Source organism: Xenopus tropicalis, chromosome 8 (genome assembly GCF_000004195.4).
Source record: "Xenopus tropicalis strain Nigerian chromosome 8, UCB_Xtro_10.0, whole genome shotgun sequence".
NCBI lineage: Eukaryota > Metazoa > Chordata > Amphibia > Anura > Pipidae > Xenopus > Xenopus tropicalis.
In genome coordinates, this window is record NC_030684.2 from 13,122,146 (window position 1) to 13,143,618 (window position 21,473).

The window sequence follows — 21,473 nt, forward strand, 5'->3', positions numbered from 1 at the left end:
AAAGAAATGCAGAAAGTTGACATTACAAAGTGCTTGAGATGTTTTGTAGAGAGATGGAGGACAATTATAAACCCTTAACCTTGGTGTAACCAACTGTAAACCTATTGCTTTAATCCAGACCCAGTATTTAAAAAATATTCTAGTAATTGCAGAATTTAGATACAAGTAAACCCCATTCAAGCCTCTGTACTCCTCTGACCTCCAATGATCATGAGAAGTACAAGGTCAACAGCTTCTCTTCATATATTATCTCTGACCAAAAGCTGCTTTCTGGTATTTTTCTTACCATGAACCATCAGGGTGAAGAGCCTCTCGGCAAACCCGGCGGGATTCTCTGCCACACACACGTAGCTGTCTATATCGCTCACCTGCACACTGTGGATCTAAAATTTCAACAAAGAATTAACCAAAACCTTGGAAGACCTTGAAGACATATATATATAGGTGTTTACCAACTTGCCAATAAGCTGCCATACCTGCAATGTCTTGCCCTCATTCAGTATCTGGTATCGTTCAGCTGTGCTCAGCGTCAAACCATTCCTTAGCCAGGTGATACTCGGAGGAGGGATGCCTGAAGCATCACAATGTAGTTCTGCTGTCTGGTTATATATGACAGACACTTCCTGGATCAGTTCATCCACCTCTCCCTTCATGACTGGTGGAGCTGAAAAAGATTAAAATAGTGGTACCAACCAATGTCTAAACAGTGCCAAATAAAAATATGGCCTGCCCAGTTCACTCAGATGATCCTTTGAATCTATTTAGAAGACAAGAGCACTTACTCAGTACCACAAGCTCATAGTGAAGTCGGTCTTCTCCAGCTTCGTTGGTTGCCTCACAAGTATATTTTCCAGCATGCTTTGCATGAGCCATTGGGATCTGCAAGATACGACCTTCTGTAGACAGAGAGAGGACAATCAGTTATGTAGAACCTTTCCCTGGTCTACTGGATTTTTCAGCTGTCAACACATTATCAAAATGCAGAGCCTTACCAAGGAGAATCAGCACCCCATCTGAAGAAGAGAGAAGTTGGCCATCTTTGTACCAGGTCAGAATGGGAGGAGGAATGGCATTGGTATCACAGTATAAAGATATAGGGTTGGTTGCCACCACTTCTCTGTGCTCAGTCAACTCTTCTTCATCATCATCTCGAGGAACCAACTCAAAGGCGGCACTAGGGCTCCCCGGCCTGTGGAATATAGGAGGGACTGGGAGGAAAGACATAAAGGCAGGGATTAATTCTTGTTATATACCGATGTTTGTGAATTTAAATCAGTCCATTGAATTAGTACTGACCCTGGACATTTACATAAAATTCTTTTTCATCTTCACCAGCAACGTTGGTGGCAACACAGGTGTAGCGTCCTGAGTCAGACAGGCGGATTGGTTGAAGCTGTAGCTCCTGTCCATCGCTTAGAATTTGGACACCACCTGAACTCTCCAGCAGCTACAGGAAGGAATGGATGGAAAGGCTGAAAATACTGACCAAACCATCAAAGAAATAACATGTGGCTTCTTATCTGCCCAGCCCTACATAGCACAAACTCATAGATACAGTTTTGCCTGTTGGATATACATTCTTCATGTCATGGGAGTTCTGACCTGTCCATCTTTGTACCAGTGCAGAGTCGGTTTCGGCACCGCCTGGGATTCACACTGCAACGTCAGGCTGCTGTTAACTTTAGTCTTAACCTCCTTGATGCCAACATCTTGATGAGGGTCATCACGTTTAATCACTGGAGGAACTGAGAGAAGGAGAACACGGGATGTGAGAACAAATGTTTGTAATATTAGGAAAGAATAAATGATAAAAGTATCTTATATATCAGCAAGAACACTCACTGAAGACTTTGACTTCATAATTCCTGATGGCTTCTCCAACCTCATTGGTAACCACACATGTGTACTGACCAGAGTCTTCTTCCTGGGCATTTAAGATCTGTAAACCATGGCCACCTAATCCAGACAAGGATAAGTTAGGATACATGTATAAACATGTGACTGCAAAGCTATTTAGGACACAAAAGGACAGTGACTGTAGGACACTTACCTGGAAGGAGGCGTAGGTTATCAGAATCTTTGAATGGTTCTCCGTTCTTCAGCCAGGTTACACTTGGAATAGGGAAACCGAGAGCTTCACAGATGAGTGAAAATGGGTTGTTAACAATGACGATAACATCTTCATTGGCTTCATCATCGAGGGGTCCAGAGATGGTGGGACTCACTGTATACAGGACCAAGAATAAATACTATAGTGCATATGCAATAGTAACAGAGGAACAGAACACCTAGAAGGAATCTGGCCAACGTTTATTTTGTCCTGTGTTCTCCATGAAGAGATCAATGCAATGTGGACAAGTACATGAACTACATGTGCAGCCTGTTTGCATGGCCTTTGGGTCAGTTGGTCAGCAATCCAGAACAGCAGTTCAGGATGGTTTGTGATGATGGTTTATTGATGTTGGTGAAGGTAACTTACCCAGAACAGTTACTATATAGCTTCTGCTTCTTTCAGCAATGGAGTTAATAGCTATGCAAGTGTAATGACCAACGTTGAAGACATTGGCTGACTGTATGTGCAGTTCTGAGCCATCAGGAGAAATGAGAACCTCGTCTCCACTTTGCACGGGTTGGCTGTCTCTCAACCAAGTGATCAAAGGCTTTGGGTGACCTGCAACCAAATATATTTTTAATTTCTTAATTTGATTGATTACATAGGCTATTGTGGCTTAGTCTATAATACACAAGGATGCTGCAAAATGTTCCTCAACAGTACACTCACCTGAAACTTTGCAGCTAAGTGTTACAGACTGTCCCTCGGGCACCCTCAGGTCATTGTCATCCTCACCGTCTATACTGGGAGGGACTAAATAATACAATAGGTCACATTTAATATTCACATTTCTTGTTGCACTGAATACATTTGAGATACAAAGTACAGGTGCCACGTACCAAGGATGTCCACAAAGAAGTCTTTCTTGGCCTGTCCTGCAGTGTTGGTCACCACGCAGGTGTAATGTCCTGCATCTTGGATTTGGGCATGTGTTATCCTAAGGACCCTTCCACCTAACAAAAAAAGAGTTGAACACATGCTCTTATAAGCTTTAGGGGTATTCTTTGGTCTCAGTGACCCAGCATCTTAATTTGCCCTTCAGTGTCTGCTTGTAGATCAAAATGGCACCTGTGCTGTGCAGTGACAGTATGCCATGGTCAAAAAGCACCCAGTTACCTGACTGGAGGTGTACATTCTCCCTTGGCGACAGGGCTTCATTGTTTCTGAACCATGTAATGACTGGGGGTGGGATCCCTGTGGCTTCGCAAGTAATGGTGAATGTTCCGTGCAGGGAGGTAGATACATTAAGCAGCTCTGTCTGTGTATTGGGGAGTTCTGGCGGGACTGAAAAAGAGAAAACCACACAAGGACATTTAGAGAGAGGTTCCATCAATGTTCAGAATTCTACAACACATTAAATGAGGAGGAGGTAAAAAAGAAGAATGTATTGGTTGGCCTTGTTGGCCAACAGATTCTCACCTTGCACAAAGACCTCGTACTTGATGTCGGTCTGTCCTGCTGCATTCACAGCCACACATACATAGCGTCCAGAGTGGGAAGGCTGTGCCTTCAGAATGGTCAGCTGTTGCCCCTTGTTCTGAAAGAACAGGTCTGGACCATTTCCCAGTGGGTAGCCATCTTTTAACCATGTCACAGAGGGCGATGGTTTCCCACTGACAACACACTCCATGGTGACCAGGCTGCCCTTGTTGACCATCAATTGTTTGGGAGTGTTGCTGCTTCCAGCGATCATGGGCTGAGCTGAAAGGAGGTGAAGTAACAGTGATCAAAGTTAGAGAGGCGGGCAAAAAGGTACCCAAGAAGAAAGAAAGATTATAGGAGAAGGATCATGGCATCTATGGAGCATAAAAAATTAAGATATAGATGAGGCAATAAAGAATATAAAGAATATCAACAAGAAAAACAACCAGAAAGGGTGAAGGCAAGGAGAAGGTGGTGGGGGGAAGGTCACTTCTTGAGTCACTTCTAGAGCGAGAGGCTGAATCTGAAGGAAAATAAAGGCTTTGTGCCAGGGGTCACCAGGGTGGAAACATCAAGCTTCCAAGGAGATACCTCAGAACATATTTTTGTATGTGGACCTTCATAGAGCAGGACCCATGTTTGTTTTCTCAGCATGCTTGGATGCTATGAGATTTCAGTATATGGTGAGAGATGCCTGTAATATTTTGTATTGTATAGGGCCATACAAACAAATTAATGGTGCCTTCTTCACTAGCAGATCTTTCTAGAAGACCAGGACATCCCTTAATATTAGAAGAAAGGTGGTTGTGGAATGTTTACCCTGCGGTGTTGGAACTGGCAGATATATTAGATAGCTTGAAGAAAGAGTTAATGGACTTGATGAATTTCTGCTCCATGTGCAGAGGAACATCCCCTGTATTGCAAGTCTCCAGCATACTAAGACCCAAAACAGCAGCATTGTCCTACCATAAACCTCCAGCCAATACTCTTTCTTGTTGCTTCCTGCCTGGTTGCTGCACTCGCATATGTAAGATCCTTCATCCGACAGCTGGACCTTCCCGATTTGTAGGAGTCTCCCGCCTGCAGAAACCAGGCCTGAATCCTCCACCGTAAGGGGTAATCCTAAACCAACACAAATGTAATGACTTGTCACTACAGTCACACTCCAGTGGCTAGCATTCAGCTGAGGGAGGGCAGATTTCAATCTCACCATTCTTGGTCCAGGTGAGGGTTGGTGGAGGAACCCCAGTGCATTCACAAGTAAAGCTTACAGGCTGCCCTTCTATTATAGAGTGGTGGGGAGCAGAGGGTTCTGGGAAAGATGGTGGCACTGAAAAAAGAAATAGGTAAATATTAACCAATAACATGCCATAATTAATGAGCAATTATTATAGGGCAAGTCAAAACTGGAATCAAGGGCCTTGAGTTGTCAACCTGCAGTTGAACTAGCTTTCTTTTGTTGAGCTGAAGGTAAGAGAAGATGAAGTAACCCTACAGCCAGGGAGGCGCATGTCTTATTTCATGTTATGAATACGTTACACCTCAACTTATAAGAAAGAACGACAGATTAGATTACTAATATAATGCTACATGCAGTCAGTTCCCCTGGATTTACCCCATATGATGACATTATAATGTTTCTCTGTCCGTCCTGCATCATTGGAGGCTTCACACGTGTATCTTCCAGCATCTCTCAGCTGAGCCTGGTCAATCTGGAGAGACAAAACAGAGAGTTGAGACTAAAAACCCAATAATCAACCAACCTTTACCCCCCCCCTGCAGTCATGAAATAACCCTATCCATTCCTGGTTTATCAGGAATGACTATGGTGTTGAATGACCAACCATTCATCAACCAAGATGAGATCTCCAGGAACAATATCTACCTTTCCATTCAAATCCAGCTAAATGCTCCTACACCTTTCATCCTATGTATTAGTTTCCATTACTATCTTGTTTTTCCATCCTGGTACCCTCTTATTTTCTGCCATCTCTCACCTGCAGATAGTGACCATCATCTATAACCTGGACTCCAGGCCTCTGAAGAAGGGGTCGTCCATCTTTTAGCCAGGTGATGAGTGGGGGAGGAATGGCGGTGCTCTGGCACTCAAGGAGGAGAGGCTGGTTAACAGCAATGGATGAGTTTAGCTCTTCTCCCATGATAGTTGGTGGAACTGCAAAAAAGCAATGATACCAAAGACAGGTCAGTAACCGGTACTACCATAACAAAGCTTGATCCTCGGCACACAGGGATGTTGTTTATAACATATGGTCTGGACAGATACCTGGAATGAAAGATGGCTATAGATGATTCAGCCTGACATCTGGCACTTACCAAATACTTGCAAGGCAATATGATGGCTATCTTCACCAGCAGGATTGACGGCAACACAAGAATAGATCCCCGAGTCCGATACATGGGCCGCTCTTAGGGATAGGATTCGGCCTTGCTCCATGATCTAAAATGGCACAGAGGACAATGGTGATAAAGAAAGAATAAAACTGGAGAAGAGAAGAGAGGAGAGAAAGGCGGAATCACTAACCTGTAGGCCAGCTATTGCAGTTGAAACTGGGACTTGGTCCTTTAGCCACATAATCGCTGGCTCCGGCACCCCCGTCGCATTACATTCCAGCCACACTTGCTCATTTACCAAAAAGGTGGCAAAGTCCATCATGGAGACAATTCTGGGGGCAACTGTTAAGGGGGAAAAAAATAGAAATTTGGTACCATTGGCACTAGTGAAGCTCTCTATATGACTGCCCGCTATAGAAGCTGCTTCTCGATAATCATGGCCTTTATTCTCACCATTAACCAGCAGGTTATATTGGAGCTCAGTGGAGCCGGCGGTATTAGAAGCCACGCAGCGGTATTCTCCACTGTCCGAGCTTTTGGCACTCTCAATCTGCAGGGTCTTGCCCTCGTTTAGCAGGGTGATGCCAGGGGCGGCAGACAGCAACTGCTCCCCTCGATACCAGGACACAACTGAAAAGACACGATATTGGGGGTCACTGGTCAAGATCTGAAGACACAGATCATATATATAATATCTAGAAACGATCAAATTACTAATTATATTAGTAGACTCCCAAACAGGATCATCCTTCAACCCCATTTCTCTCTTCAGGTCCCTACACACTTTTGTACTCCAACTTTTACATTATAAACCCATATAGCCTTCATGAAACCTACGTGGCAGAGGACTTCCAGATGCCAAGCACTCGAAGGATGCTGGGAGATTCTCGATAACGGTCTGATTGACATCTGATGGTTCGATATTTGGCGACACTAAATGGAAACAAATAGAGTAGGTGCTTTAGAGACAACAATTGCATTAGCCCAATGTGGTCCAGAAGGGGAGGTGCCAAACTGGACAGAGATCCAATGGTCAAAAAAAATACCCACCTAGCACGGTTAGTACCACATCTTGCCTTCCTTCTCCTGCAAAATTAGTAGCCACGCAGGTGTACACTCCTTCATCATCAATAGATACAGAGTCAATCTACAGAGAAGAAGACCTAAGAGTTAGACCAAAGGTAACAACGATCAACTAGAAGAAATCAATGTTGTGCATTTACCTGCAGTTTGGGCCCTTGGACTGGAAGAAGAAATCCATCTTTCCACCAGGTCACAGAGGGTGGCGGGCTGCCCGACACATCACATTCCAGGACCACTCTCTTTAGAAAGTTGACAACCATGGTGGTTCCACCGGCAATGGTAACGGATGGGAGCTCTGTCACGGGAACAGATGGAGGAGACTAATAAATGATCTGAATTGTGATGCTGAGGATAGACAGCAAGCTAATACTTATGTTTTTTTATGACTCCAACTCTACACTTGAACCCCAATAGGCCAAGTTAGAAGCATCAATGTTGCAGCAGAAATGTAGGAGATGTTAGGAGTCCTTGTTCATGAGTCATAACTTGAATATTTACCTTGTACTTCCACCTCCACCCATGCCTCTGCTGTCCCAGAATCCCCTTCTGCTTTACACTTGTATTTGCCAGCATGTTCTGGCTGGATCTGGCGGATGGTTAACATTTTGCCTCCATTTAAAACCTCCACCCCATCTTCATGGCTAAGAGAGTGGTTATTTCTCAGCCACCTGCAGGGAGGGAAACAGAACATTAGCCAAGAGGAAAGCCATGACTGTCCTTCAGCTTGGCGTTCACCCGAAATCTAACCCTAATTGGACTTCTATCTACAATGAGGGGCAATCCCTGAGTTTGAAAACCTTTACTTACTGGATAGTCGGAGTTGGATAACCAGTAGCATGACATGAGAGGTCCAGTGGGTCATTGGCAGTCACAGTCACATGTTCAGAGCCTTCACCAATCACCACTTTGGGGGGAACTTAGCACAAGAAACGCATTGTTTAATAACAAATATTTAGCACATTGGCCCCTAGAATAGTGTTGACTTTTCCCCTTACCAAGGACCGTCACTGTGTAGTGCAGGACATTCTCTCCAGCCAGGCTGATGGCCACGCAAGTAAAAGTTCCTTGGGTTCCCTCTGATACAATCCCTATGTATAAGGTACGGCCGCCATCTTTAATCTGCAGTCCATCTCGCTCAGAGAGCATCAGTCCATCTTTCAGCCATGATAGTGTAGGGGGAGGATGACCAGTGGCCGAGCACTCGAGCTCCAGAGCTTGGCCAAGGATGGCTTTAATGGGCAGCGGCTTGGAACCTCCTCCTTCGATATCAGGGGAAACTAACAAATAAAAGAAGAGGAGGCAAAAGAAGACGCTCAACATCATCAGAAGGGCTGCAGGCTGGGCAGCATTTATATACAGTATTATTGCCAAGGGCAAAGACAACCAATAAGAATTTTTCATTCATTTGCCTTGCTCTAGAAAAGCTAAATGGTGATTGGTTGCTATAGGTGCTATGGTTACACCTGCCCCCATTTTCCGAACAATACAGAAAAACAAGGTTTACCATAAACTTCCAGTCTGTAAGATTTCTCAGCCGTGCCCGCATTATTAGTTGCCCGGCAGGTGTAGGTGCCAACGTCCGATAGCAGCACCCTGCTTAACTGTAGGCTCCTCCCACCTTCGCGGTAGGTGGCCCGAGAGCTGGACACGATGGGGCGTTTGTCCTTAAACCAGGTTATACCAGGGACAGGAGAAGCCCGGGCCTCACACCTCAGCTCCACTGTCCCATGTAATAAGGAGGCCACTTCTGTCGTTTCATTGGATGCCCAGATTGTAGGAGGGGCTAAAGAAAGCATAGGACGTGAGATTTAGATACTTTGTATTAAATACACAATGTAACAATATGTTGCCTGGTTACTTAATAGACTTACAGCCCTGGTATTAGGGTCAAGACACATGGAGCTATTAGTAGCAGCTACTTGTCGTGGCTACTAAAATAGACAATGCTTATTATTTACTGATAATTGTCTCTACGTGTGTTTTAGCAGAGGCAATTCTCAGTATTGTCTATGGCAGGAGATTTTCTGGGAATTAGTAGTCATAAAAAAGTAGCTGCTACTAGTAGCTCCATGTGTCTTCACCCTTAGCCACTGGCATAACCAGATATTGTTGAGCCTTCTAAAACTGTGGGTATCTGCTGTTGCAATGAAGGACTTTCTCCCCTTCATTTAGGCTGCTTGGTTGGCAATACCCAGCACTCCTATCTTGCTTTGTGGCCTTGCCTCTAGACACTATCAGTACCAAAGCATTTGTCTCACAGTCTGAAAAGCTTATTTATATTTACTGCACTGCTGCCTGGAGAACCCTGTGACTGATTACTCTAGGAGAGTGGAGGATAACATATTATTTGTGGAGTTGGTATCACTTTAAACAGTGTTTATCTTAATGAATGGGTTTGAGGACAAATGATTGGAATTGCCCTATCATGCATTACCACTGGGTGGCAGTGTTGCACCACATTTTTGTACAGTTCTGCTGCAGTACAAAGGGGATAGCAACTTACTGTGGACTCTCAAGTTGAAATCCTTGACTTGCTGGCCAGCATGGTTGAATGCCAAGCACTGGTACCTGCCCTGGTCCGAGAGCCTTGTGCCATTCAGTTGGAGCACTTGCCCTCCTTCTGTAAGTTGGATGTGGGCATCTCCTGGAGGCAAAGGTCTGGGGGGAAAGAAGGAAGAAATGGAACTTTATTAGGAGTACAAACCCCTCTGTATATAAAGGTCTATCCTACCTAAAGGAAAACTACACACACAGTCTATTTATCCTTTATTTTACAAACTACAGAAAAATATCTGCTTTCTGAACGCAAATACTAAATTATAACTTTCAGATTAAACCTCTCATAATGTGGCTTATTAGTGGTCTCTATAAACCGAGCTGGGCTCCGATGATCTGTATTGGTTTGGCTGGGAAATATACCTTGGAGGTTTGCCAATAAAACCACAAAGAAATTAAGGGGAGGGGGGTAAAGTTTACTCTTTTTTTCCCCAAAAAATAAAAAATGTCTATGTGGTTCACCCATGAAACCACAAGAAATGGAAACTTAATATAATATGTAGTTCTGTGGCCAATGAGCAAGCCTTATGGCATGTTTCATCATCAAAGGTGGCGCTGTTCTATTGTGTCCTATAGGAAACATGAGCTACAAGGCAAAGGCAATAAATGGTACTGCAAGTGCAAACATATGATTTTTAAACTGCTATACCTTTTAAAAGAAGAATCATATCCACTAGTTTAAATCAGATACATTTTAGGAGAAATATAACCCCCCCCCCCTTCCTTCTTTAATTGCAGTAACCAACTTGAAAATGCACCCTGGGTAACACAGACCTGTTGGTAGCTTATCCTAAATATCATTGCTGCTGTACTACTTGCCCTCACCCACAGCATGCTGGGAAAAACATGGAGGTCTATAACGAAGTATTGTTGCTGCGGCTCCATTTATTACCCAAAACCTTTTATAATAGACAAAAAAAGATCCCTTTTATTCCTTCTACATCACTGCTCATAATATAGATTGTAAGCTCTTGGGACCGCGTCTCTGATTGATCTCTACAGATGTTTCAGTGTAGTTAGTGCTTGTATCTGTGCCGAGTTTCCGGATGGATGGATATATCCAGTACAAAGTGAAGCCGCACTACTCAAAGCCCCCCCCCCCCTCCTTAAACTTTCAGCGCTGCTCCCCCCCCCAGAGAGGATTTGTTTTGACTCCAGGCCGTGGTTTCTAGGGAGGATCAACTCCCAGATTTTCCCCTGAGCATTGCATGGAGTCTGACGGCAGCTGCCCCTCTGCAGGTGTTGGGGGGGGTGGAGGGGGGGGGGACAGATTTCAGCCCTTAAAAGGAGCACCCATTCCCAACCCACCCCTCCTTCCAAGCTATTGTCTCCATCTTCGCATGTCCCAACTGACCCAGGGTATTTCCTTGAGCAAAGTGCGAATGGGGCCAACTGTCAGGGGTGTCATTAAACAAGAAGCAGACCCTGCAGCTGCTGAGGGGGGCAGAAGGTATAAGGGGCCTAGTCGGGTATATGGAACACTCAAAGCTTAATCTTAAAGAGATGCCCAAAAGCCTGGGGCTGGGATAAGGCAACGTCACAACCTCACCCTGTGTAGGAGTGTAATAAGGATACAGCAGATCCAGTGGCTGCTACAGGTCTTTATGTCTATTATATGCTTTGAGAAGGGTGTACTTCCCCTTTAAGAAGGAGCCAGGGTTAGTGGACACAGAGGATGCTGAGATCATTGTCTGTTGCTGCATTACTAATGGGAACACGCGGAGGAGCTGGCTCGCGTGTCAGAACTCGCCATACACAATCTGTGGGGGCCTGACGCTGCCCCCCCCCCTTTCTCTGATAGAGGAAGAGCAGGTGACTGATTGCAGGGCAGGCGGATATTGGGGGGGATATGAACCAGCACAGATGCTATTAATATCAGCAGGACGGGGCCGGCAAGTATGACACTTGTGCGCTGGTCTAGTCAGACTTACTGTCCGTCCTTTGTCCATTCTACTTGGGGTCTGGGGACCCCCGACGCTTTGCAGTGTAGCTCGACCTCAGATCCGTCCCTGGCGGTCATATCCTGAAGGGAACCCGCTCCATAAATGCTTGGGGGCACTGAAAGGCACAGTGAGAAAAACTAAAACACCTTGACCTGTTTGAGCTTTGAGTATAGTCCCATCCCGTTGGGTTTAGTCTTATCATTTCAACCCCACCCCTTGGGCATCATCTAAATACAGGAGACCCCTCATTGAGATTCGTGTTTAGCTTCAACATATCAGCCCCAGCTTTGTGCATCATCTCAGTAAATCCATTCCCTCATTGGGTTTTGTATATGAGCCCTGTTCTGAGGTCCAACACTAGGGTCTAACACTCTAGGACCCTATAGACTTCCAGTAGCATCAACATAGACCCCATAACGAGAAATAATGTACCCAGTATCATCAGATTAAAAGTTCGTTGAGCTTCTCCAGCCCGGTTGACCGCCTTGCAAGTATAGGACCCGGTATCATCCTTGCGGATCCGGTGAAACCGAACAGACTGCCCGGCAGCCAGTAGGCTCAGCCCAGGAGCTTCTGTGAGCTGGAAGAGAGAGAACATCATTGTAGGACTTAAACCACCATGACCTAAAAGAGATAAAAGCAACATCCAAGTATTGCTTCCTCATGTATCTCACCGCTTTGCCATCCTTGCTCCAAGTCACTGTTGGAAAGGGAACACCGGACACTTCACACCTCAATGTCAAAGGTTGGTTGGCCATCACAGAAATGTTCTTGCCCTGTCCGTCCTCGAAAATCTTGGGTTTGGCTGATAAGACAGAAGGAGGAATTGTAGAGTTGGTTTGCTTGCAACACAGATGTTCACCTGTTTGGTGGAAACCTGGACCCTGAGGCTTTTCGTGGTAGCCAAGTCTTGGTAGCCATTCCTTACCATACACTACTAGCTTAGTCTTGGTAGCCATTCCTTACCATACACTACTAGCTTAGTCTTGGTAGCCATTCCTTACCATACACTACTAGCTTAGTCTTGGTAGCCATTCCTTACCATACACTACTAGCTTAGTCTTGGTAGCCATTCCTTACCATACACTACTAGCTTAGTCTTGGTAGCCATTCCTTACCATACACTACTAGCTTAGTCTTGGTATCCATTCCTTCCATACACTACTAGCTTAGTCTTGGTAGCCATTCCTTCCATACACTACTAGCTTAGTCTTGGTAGCCATTCCTTTCCATACACTACTAGCTTAGTCTCGGTAGCCATTCCTTACCATACACTACTAGCTTAGTCTTGGCAGCCATTCCTTACCATACACTACTAGCTTAGTCTTGGTAGCCATTCCTTTCCATACACTACTAGCTTAGTCTTGGCAGCCATTCCTTCCATACACTACTAGATTAGTCTTGGTAGCCATTCCTTCCATACACTACTAGCTTAGTCTTGGCAGCCATTCCTTCCATACACTACTAGCTTAGTCTTGGTAGCCATTCCTTCCATACACTACTAGCTTAGTCTTGGTAGCCATTCCTTACCGTACACTACTAGCTTAGTCTTTCTCCTCGCTGAGCCGGCTTCATTGGTGGCCACACAGATGTAGTCTCCACCATGGTTTGGAACTGGGGACTCAATCAGCAAAGAGCCATTGCCTAGCTGTGTCATCCCGGGTAGGTTACCCACAAGCACCACTCCATTCTTCATCCAACGAATCAGAGGTGTAGGGGTACCTACATAATAAGCAAAAAATATGCCAGGGCAAGTTTTCATTGAACCATATGGGAAAAACATACAACCCATTGTAAGTAATAACAGCAGAGAAGGGACCTCTTGACTGACCTTGCACGGGACAGGTTAGAATCACTGGCTCGTATGCAGTTTGCTCTAACAGGACATCAGAACCATCTTCAAAGGTTGGCGCCTCTGATTAAAAAAATGAATTAAATGCTATTGAAAAGCCCAAAGCCATGGAGCTTTCAGAATGATTTCGGTGAAGGAGCAACAGGGACATTCTGGGACCTCACCTAATACTTCCAGCCGAAACTCCAAGGAGTCTTCTCCTGCACTGCTGGTAGCCACACAGCGGTAATTTCCAGAATCCGATAGCTGCACCTCTAGGACACTGATAGAGCCGTCGGGCCCTTGCAGGGAATCTTGGTCTCCAACTCTCATTGGTTCACCATCTTTATACCAGCTTAGTCTTGGCATGGGGTCTCCGTAGGCCAGACATGGCAGTTGTAGAGTGCGACCTAGTAATGCCTTTAGGACCTTGGCACCTGGGTGCACCCGAGGTGGAACTGTGGGGCAAAACAGATTGATACAGAGCGTTAGTGAAGGAAAAGGGGGGGGCATGTCTCTCCATACCATACTGTATATCCACTGACTATGTGACTCTCCCTACTATACCTGCTATCCCACAGCCCCAGTCCCTTCCCAGAGGCTATTATCCCACTGCTACTATAGGCACCATCTCTCCCTACTATACCTGCTATCCCACAGCCCCAGTCCCTTCCCAGAGGCTATTATCCCCCCACTGCTACTATAGGCACCATCTCTCCCTACTATACCTGCTATCCCACAGCCCCAGTCCCTTCCCAGAGGCTATTATCCCCCCACTGCTACTATAGGCACCATCTCTCCCTACTATACCTGCTATCCCACAGCCCCAGTCCCTTCCCAGAGGCTATTATCCCACTGCTACTATAGGCACCATCTCTCCCTACTATACCTGCTATCCCACAGCCCCAGTCCCTTCCCAGAGGCTATTATCCCACTGCTACTATAGGCACCATCTCTCCCTACTATACCTGCTATCCCACAGCCCCAGTCCCTTCCCAGAGGCTATTATCCCCCCACTGCTACTATAGGCACCATCTCTCCCTACTATACCTGCTATCCCACAGCCCCAGTTCCTTCCCAGAGGCTATTATCCCCCCACTGCTACTATAGGCACCATCTCTCCCTACTATACCTGCTATCCCACAGCCCCAGTCCCTTCCCAGAGGCTATTATCCCCCCACTGCTACTATAGGCACCATCTCTCCCTACTATACCTGCTATCCCACAGCCCCAGTCCCTTCCCAGAGGCTATTATCCCCCCACTGCTACTATAGGCACCATCTCTCCCTACTATACCTGCTATCCCACAGCCCCAGTCCCTTCCCAGAGGCTATTATCCCCCCACTGCTACTATAGGCACCATCTCTCCCTACTATACCTGCTATCCCACAGCCCCAGTCCCTTCCCAGAGTCTATTATCCCCCCCACTGCTACTATAGGCACCATCTCTCCCTACTATACCTGCTATCCCACAGCCCCAGTCCCTTCCCAGAGGCTATTATCCCACTGCTACTATAGGCACCATCTCTCCCTACTATACCTGCTACCCTACAGGCACAGTCCCCAAGACATGCAGGTAGAGTAACCACCTAGTGTGCCTTTGGCCTAAGAGTACCTACAAGTTTTGGGGTGCTTCAGTAACTTATAGTTTACTGCCTGTTATCAGCTAGTTATCTCCGGCAGAATGAACATAATACCAAGTTATGGCTAGCGGCCTACTCAGCATCTGGGCTTTGTGTTTGGGATGGTAATTGGATGCCGTCACAGTCTTACTGTAAAATTCACAGACAGTATTTGCAGGAAATGCTACTTTGTCATTGGAATCCCCCTGAGAAACCCAATTCTGTAATGTGGGCTGAGGTCAGTTAGAATGTTGGCCAATGTATAAACACTTGGCAATTTATCTCACCCCTTACATCTAGTAAGCAGCTGCAGCTATTAAAGGCAAACTGTGATTATTCTTAAGAAATACCATAAAACTATGGCACATAGGGATTCCCCTGTACTAAGCACAATTCAGCAGGAACAGCCCCCTAAGTTTGCTCATAGCCTGTACAGAGAGATACCATAAAACTATAGCAGCATAGGGATTCCCCTGTACTAAGCACAATTCAGCAGGAACAGCCCCCTAAGTTTGCTCATAGCCTGTACAGGGAGATACCATAAAACTATGGCAGCATAGGGATTCCCCTGTACTAAGCACAATTCAGCAGGAACAGCCCCCTAAGTTTGCTCATAGCCTGTACAGAGAGATACCATAAAACTATGGCACATAGGGATTCCCCTGTACTAAGCACAATTCAGCAGGAACAGCCCCCTAAGTTTGCTCATAGCCTGTACAGAGAGATACTATAAAACTATGGCACATAGGGATTCCCCTGTACTAAGCACAATTCAGCAGGAACAGCCCCCTAAGTTTGCTCATAGCCTGTACAGAGAGATACCATAAAACTATGGCAGAAATACCAACATGTACATTAACACCCAGAGTAGATGTGTCTTAATGAATGCAATATACAAAGTAATGGTCCCTTGCTGCCTATTTAAAGGTAAATAAAGGCAAAGTTCACCCTACTTACACCCAAGGTGCATTTCCTTTCTAACAATAGCTACATCAGGCCAACCTCCCATTTTTCTGAGTGATAGTAACTGGCTCTGATTAGGCCCAGAGAGCGCAAATGTTTAGCAGCTGTTATCTTCCTTGGAACATAGAAATAAATCTCTGGCCGGAGCTGCGGTATTTTTCTAAGCGCCTAATGACTGCTGCGTTTAACAGGGGCTGGCCGGCCTCCAAAGAGATGTTACAGGCCTGCGCTATAAGTAATTACCTCCATGAAAAATGGCTTGTATAAAATAAAGGCATTTTAACAGCTTGTTAGCCAGAGTATACAGTAGGGAATGGGCTGGAATGCATAGCCAAAAATCAGACTCGCAGGAGGGACCCAGTGGGTTTGATCTTAGGGTACATAGGAATTCCCTTGTACTAAGCACAATTCAGCAGGAACAGCCCCCTAAGTTTGCTCATAGCCTGTACAGAGAGATACCATAAAACTATGGCAGCATAGGGATTCCCCTGTACTAAGCACAATTCAGCAGGATCAGCCCCCCAAATCTGCTAACAGCCTGTACAGAGAGATACCATAAAACAATGCAAGCATAGGGATTCCCCTGTACTAAGCACAATTCAGCAGGAACAGCCCCCTAAGTTTGCTCATAGCCTGTACAGAGAGATACCATAAAACTATGGCAGCATAGGGATTCCCCTGTACTAAGCACAATTCAGCAGGAACAGCCCCCTAAGTTTGCTCATAGCCTGTACAGAGAGATACCATAAAACTATGGCACATAGGGATTCCCCTGTACTAAGTACAATTCAGCAGGAACAGCCCCCTAAGTTTGCTCATAGCCTGTACAGAGAGATACCATAAAACTATGGTAGGGTGAACTTTGCTACTAAGGGTAGTATTAGGCTGATGCCAGACGTAGCGTTTTTACGGCCTAAAAACGCCATACACGCCACACAGCCCCTGACTATGGCGTTTTTCAGCCTAGTACTGGTGACGTAGCAAATCCCGTTTCCCATGGTGCTAATAGTGCGAAATAGTAAAAACGCCGCGTATTTCCGCTAGGTCTGGCAGCTGCCTTTGTGTATACATAGGAATAGGTTGCTGTGCAAATACTGGCGTATTTCGGCAAACGCATGAAAAGTCCGTGGTAACCAGCGCCGGATTTCTACTGGAGACGCCCCAAGGCTGCCCCCATTCGTCGCCCCCCGCCCGCCCGCCACGAGAACACGCATGCTTGGACAATCGCCCCCCCCCCTGCAAACGCTAATGCGCATGCGCAAGTGCCAAACTTAGAACAGTGGGGAGATGTCCCCATTTCTCCGTATGGGAGCAAAATTTTACAATTTGCCTGCGGCGGGGCGGCATGCCGCCCCTGTGTATGTGCCGCCTTAGGCCCGGGCCTTTGTGGGTCTATGGATGATGATATCATGCGTTTTTCAGCTGCCGAGAGAATTAGAAAATATGCAGCGTAAAAACGCCACGTGTGGCATCAGCCTTAGTGCAGCTAGGGGGGAAGATGGCAGTGCTCAGGTACTGGGAATTCCATGCTGCAATACGATTGGCTACCAATTGCTGCCACGCTGATGGTTGCATAGTAGTGATGAAATGCACCAGGTTGGGCAGGTTCAGGTCGACCAGTTGCCCCCCCAGAGATGGATCAGGGGCTAGTGGTGGGCCATAGTTGGTGCCAGCCCCCCCCCCCTTGAACTCTCTGCACTATTCAGGGGCAGCTTTTACCTATACTCGTGTTTACCCTGCCCACTCTGGCAAGAAATAGAAAAGACCACAGATACCGGTACTAAAGTATTAGGCAAAATGTATGTTCCTAGTAACATAGTAAGTTGGGTTGAAAAAAGACATACGTCCATCACGTTCAACCATAATTCCCATATATAACCTGCCTAATTCTAGTGCCCATTCTGAGAAAGGAAGAATAAGTTACCCTTGAAATCAGGGACCAGCTTTGCATAACACGAGCAAGGACAGGACGGCACATACAAGAGAGAAGCCCATAAAAGAGTTAAATGTCCGGTCCGAGCAGAATCTGATAAAAGCACGAGGCCTTGTGCAAAGGAAGGGAGCACGGGGGTTTGGGTGGAGGTGGCAGGAGTCCAGATGTGTGATGGCTTTGCTTTTTCTTTGGCACTTGTGACATTGAAAAAACATCCCGTCCACTCAACAGCAATGTGATAATTACACTGCCGGCGTGAACAAGCCCAGTTTCCACTCCTGAGTGCACCTCGGATCAGAGAGCTGGCTTGGGGTAAATCCAGCTCATAGAGTCATGACCAAACAAAGAACTGCCTTACAGGGGTGATAAAGTATCCAACTAGTAAAGAAAATTATATTCTGTATATTTCTAAATATACATAAGAGTGGGAGGTGCCATATTGTTTCTCTTAGACAGTACAGTATGAGGGTACAGCTTATTGTGTGCCCAGAACATTCCTTCTCTGTATATTTGTATTTATACATATGGGAGAGAGGTGCCATAGTGTTTCCCTTAGACAGTACAGTATGAGGGTACAGCTTATTGTGTGCCCAGAACATTCCTTCTCTGTATATTTGTATTTATACATATGGGAGGGAGGTGCCATAGTGTTTCCCTTAGACAGTACAGTATGGGGGTACAGCTTATTGTGTGCCCAGAACATTCCTTCTCTGTATATTTGTATTTATACATATGGGAGGGGGGTGCCATAGTGTTTCCCTTAGGCAGTACAGTATGGGGGTACAGCTTATTGTGTGCCCAGAACATTCCTTCTCTGTATATTTGTATTTATACATATGGGAGGGAGGTGCCATAATGTTTCCCTTAGACAGTATAGTATGAGGGTACAGCTTATTGTGTGCCCAGAACATTCCTTCTCTGTATATTTGTATTTATATATATGGGAGGGAGGTGCCATAATGTTTCCCTTAGACAGTACAGTATGGGGGTACAGCTTATTGTGTGCACAGTTCTCTGTATATTTGTACTTATACATATGGGAGGGAGGTGCCATAGTGTTTCCCTTAGACAGTACAGTATGGGGGTACAGCTTATTGTGTGCCCAGAACATTCCTTCTCTGTATATTTGTATTTATACATATGGGAGGGGGGTGCCATAGTGTTTCCCTTAGACAGTACAGTATGGGGGTACAGCTTATTGTGTGCCCAGAACATTCCTTCTCTGTATATTTGTATTTATACATATGGGAGGGGGGTGCCATAGTGTTTCCCTTAGACAGTACAGTATGGGGGTACAGCTTATTGTGTGCCCAAAACATTCCTTCTCTGTATATTTGTATTTATACATATGGGAGGGAGGTGCCATAGTGTTTCCCTTAGACAGTACAGTATGGGGGGTACAGCTTATTGTGTGCCCAGAACATTCCTTCTCTGTATATTTGTATTTATACATATGGGAGGGAGGTGCCATAGTGTTTCCCTTAGACAGTACAGTATGGGGTACAGCTTATTGTGTGCCCAGAACATTCCTTCTCTGTATATTTGTATTTATACATATGGGAGGGAGGTGCCATAGTGTTTCCCTTAGACAGTACAGTATGGGGGTACAGCTTATTGTGTGCCCAGAACATTCCTTCTCTGTATATTTGTATTTATACATATGGGAGGGAGGTGCCATAGTGTTTCCCTTAGACAGTACAGTATGGGGGTACAGCTTATTGTGTGCCCAGAACATTCCTTCTCTGTATATTTGTATTTATACATATGGGAGGGAGGTGCCATAGTGTTTCCCTTAGACAGTACAGTATGGGGGTACAGCTTATTGTGTGCCCAGAACATTCCTTCTCTGTATATTTGTATTTATACATATGGGAGGGGGTGCCATAGTGTTTCCCTTAGACAGTACAGTATGGGGGTACAGCTTATTGTGTGCCCAGAACATTCCTTCTCTGTATATTTGTATTTATACATATGGGAGGGAGGTGCCATAGTGTTTCCCTTAGACAGTACAGTATGGGGGTACAGCTTATTGTGTGCCCAGAACATTCCTTCTCTGTATATTTGTATTTATACATATGGGAGGGAGGTGCCATAGTGTTTCCCTTAGACAGTATAGTATGAGGGTACAGCTTATTGTGTGTCCAGAACATTCTTTCTCTGTATATTTGTATTTATACATATGGGAGGGAGGTGCCATAGTGTTTCCCTTAGACAGTACAGTATGGGGGTACAGCTTATTGTGTGCCCAGAACATTCCTTCTCTGTATATTTGTATTTATACATATGGGAGGGAGGTGCCATAGTGTTTCCCTTAGACAGTACAGTATGGGGGTACAGCTTATTGTGTGCCCAGAACATTCCTTCTCTGTATATTTGTATTTATACATATGGGAGGGAGGTGCCATAGTGTTTCCCTTAGACAGTACAGTATGGGGGTACAGCTTATTGTGTGCCCAGAACATTCCTTCTCTGTATATTTGTATTTATACATATGGGAGGGAGGTGCCATAATGTTTCCCTTAGACAGTACAGTATGGGGGTACAGCTTATTGTGTGCCCAGAACATTCCTTCTCTGTATATTTGTATTTATACATATGGGAGGGAGGTGCCATAATGTTTCCCTTAGACAGTACAGTATGAGGGTACAGCTTATTGTGTGTCCAGAACATTCTTTCTCTGTATATTTGTATTTATACATATGGGAGGGAGGTGCCATAGTGTTTCCCTTAGACAGTACAGTATGAGGGTACAGCTTATTCAGTGCATCCCTACTATTAACTCGAAACCAAAGTTGCCCCCTATGAGGGTATCACTGTACCTTGCACCTCCAGGCTGTAGGTAAGCGATGTGTTTCCTGCTGGGTTGGAGGCAAGGCAGCTGTAATACCCACTGTCCATTACCCTGAGCTCAGACAGACGGAGAGACCAGCTGGGCAGCAAGTGGTGCCTATTAAGGAAACAAAGACAATGTACCTGTAACAAGTGATAAAGAGACCATAGGCCTTACACAGGGGTGTCAAACTCAATTACATAAGGGGGCCGAAATCTAAAACATAGGCTTAAGGTCCCCATACACCTTCAGATGGTCTCCCAATATCCCCCACCTACGGGTGGGCAATATCGGGAGAATCCAGGCTAATTCGATCGTTTGGCCCTGGGGCCAAATGATCGAATTATAACGACGGGTATAGGCAAAGTTGGTTCGGGGACCGCATCAACGAGCCGATGCGGTTCCCGATCCGACAAGATTTTTTAACCTGCCCGTTCGAGATCTGGCTGATTTCAGGCAAGATGTCGGTCAGGCAGGCCCATGGGTAGTGCCCATACATGGGCCAATAAGCTGCCGAATCGGTCTAAGGGACCCATATCAGCAGCTAGAATCAGCCCGTGTATGGGGAACATAAGTCACCAACCAAATTTTTTATTAAGATACTGGCGATTGGTGCAGAAATGTACTAACACCTTGTAGCTATGGTTCAAATTACCCTAGCAACCAGACTGCATAGTGAAGTGACAACCAGCTTAGCCTTTAGCTTATTAGCCATATAGGATGTGGATTCAATATATGGTCAGTATTAAAGGGGTGAGGCAATAGCAATGCAATTTGTGAACCAAAAAGGGGCAAGTTGGTATAGGAGGAGCTAGAGGGGTCATG

The 21,473-nt window shown here is 45.5% G+C and overlaps 1 protein-coding gene across 3 annotated transcripts in view; it reads right to left on the reverse strand.

The window, feature by feature from the left end:
* Nucleotides 1–21,473, reverse strand: part of hmcn2 (hemicentin 2) — an 81,351-nt gene that overhangs the window by 20,107 nt on the left and 39,771 nt on the right. For all 3 annotated transcript variants that reach the window (XM_031891907.1, XM_031891908.1, XM_031891906.1), the window contains exons 23-57: nt 20,638–20,765; nt 13,486–13,758; nt 13,301–13,384; nt 13,000–13,191; nt 12,144–12,274; nt 11,902–12,049; nt 11,458–11,584; nt 9,474–9,628; nt 8,475–8,753; nt 7,966–8,247; nt 7,778–7,886; nt 7,469–7,638; nt 7,111–7,265; nt 6,938–7,034; nt 6,725–6,820; nt 6,341–6,517; nt 6,078–6,229; nt 5,870–5,993; nt 5,533–5,708; nt 5,151–5,247; nt 4,746–4,865; nt 4,502–4,657; nt 3,533–3,814; nt 3,230–3,397; nt 2,953–3,066; nt 2,783–2,866; nt 2,480–2,671; nt 2,051–2,224; nt 1,843–1,956; nt 1,603–1,745; nt 1,297–1,447; nt 993–1,208; nt 783–896; nt 477–664; nt 287–383 (exon numbers count right to left, since the gene is read on the reverse strand). In XM_031891907.1, the coding sequence (XP_031747767.1) occupies nt 287–383; nt 477–664; nt 783–896; nt 993–1,208; nt 1,297–1,447; nt 1,603–1,745; nt 1,843–1,956; nt 2,051–2,224; nt 2,480–2,671; nt 2,783–2,866; nt 2,953–3,066; nt 3,230–3,397; nt 3,533–3,814; nt 4,502–4,657; nt 4,746–4,865; nt 5,151–5,247; nt 5,533–5,708; nt 5,870–5,993; nt 6,078–6,229; nt 6,341–6,517; nt 6,725–6,820; nt 6,938–7,034; nt 7,111–7,265; nt 7,469–7,638; nt 7,778–7,886; nt 7,966–8,247; nt 8,475–8,753; nt 9,474–9,628; nt 11,458–11,584; nt 11,902–12,049; nt 12,144–12,274; nt 13,000–13,191; nt 13,301–13,384; nt 13,486–13,758; nt 20,638–20,765 (5,465 nt within the window). The remainder of the gene's footprint in view (nt 1–286; nt 384–476; nt 665–782; nt 897–992; nt 1,209–1,296; nt 1,448–1,602; nt 1,746–1,842; nt 1,957–2,050; nt 2,225–2,479; nt 2,672–2,782; nt 2,867–2,952; nt 3,067–3,229; nt 3,398–3,532; nt 3,815–4,501; nt 4,658–4,745; nt 4,866–5,150; nt 5,248–5,532; nt 5,709–5,869; nt 5,994–6,077; nt 6,230–6,340; nt 6,518–6,724; nt 6,821–6,937; nt 7,035–7,110; nt 7,266–7,468; nt 7,639–7,777; nt 7,887–7,965; nt 8,248–8,474; nt 8,754–9,473; nt 9,629–11,457; nt 11,585–11,901; nt 12,050–12,143; nt 12,275–12,999; nt 13,192–13,300; nt 13,385–13,485; nt 13,759–20,637; nt 20,766–21,473) is intronic.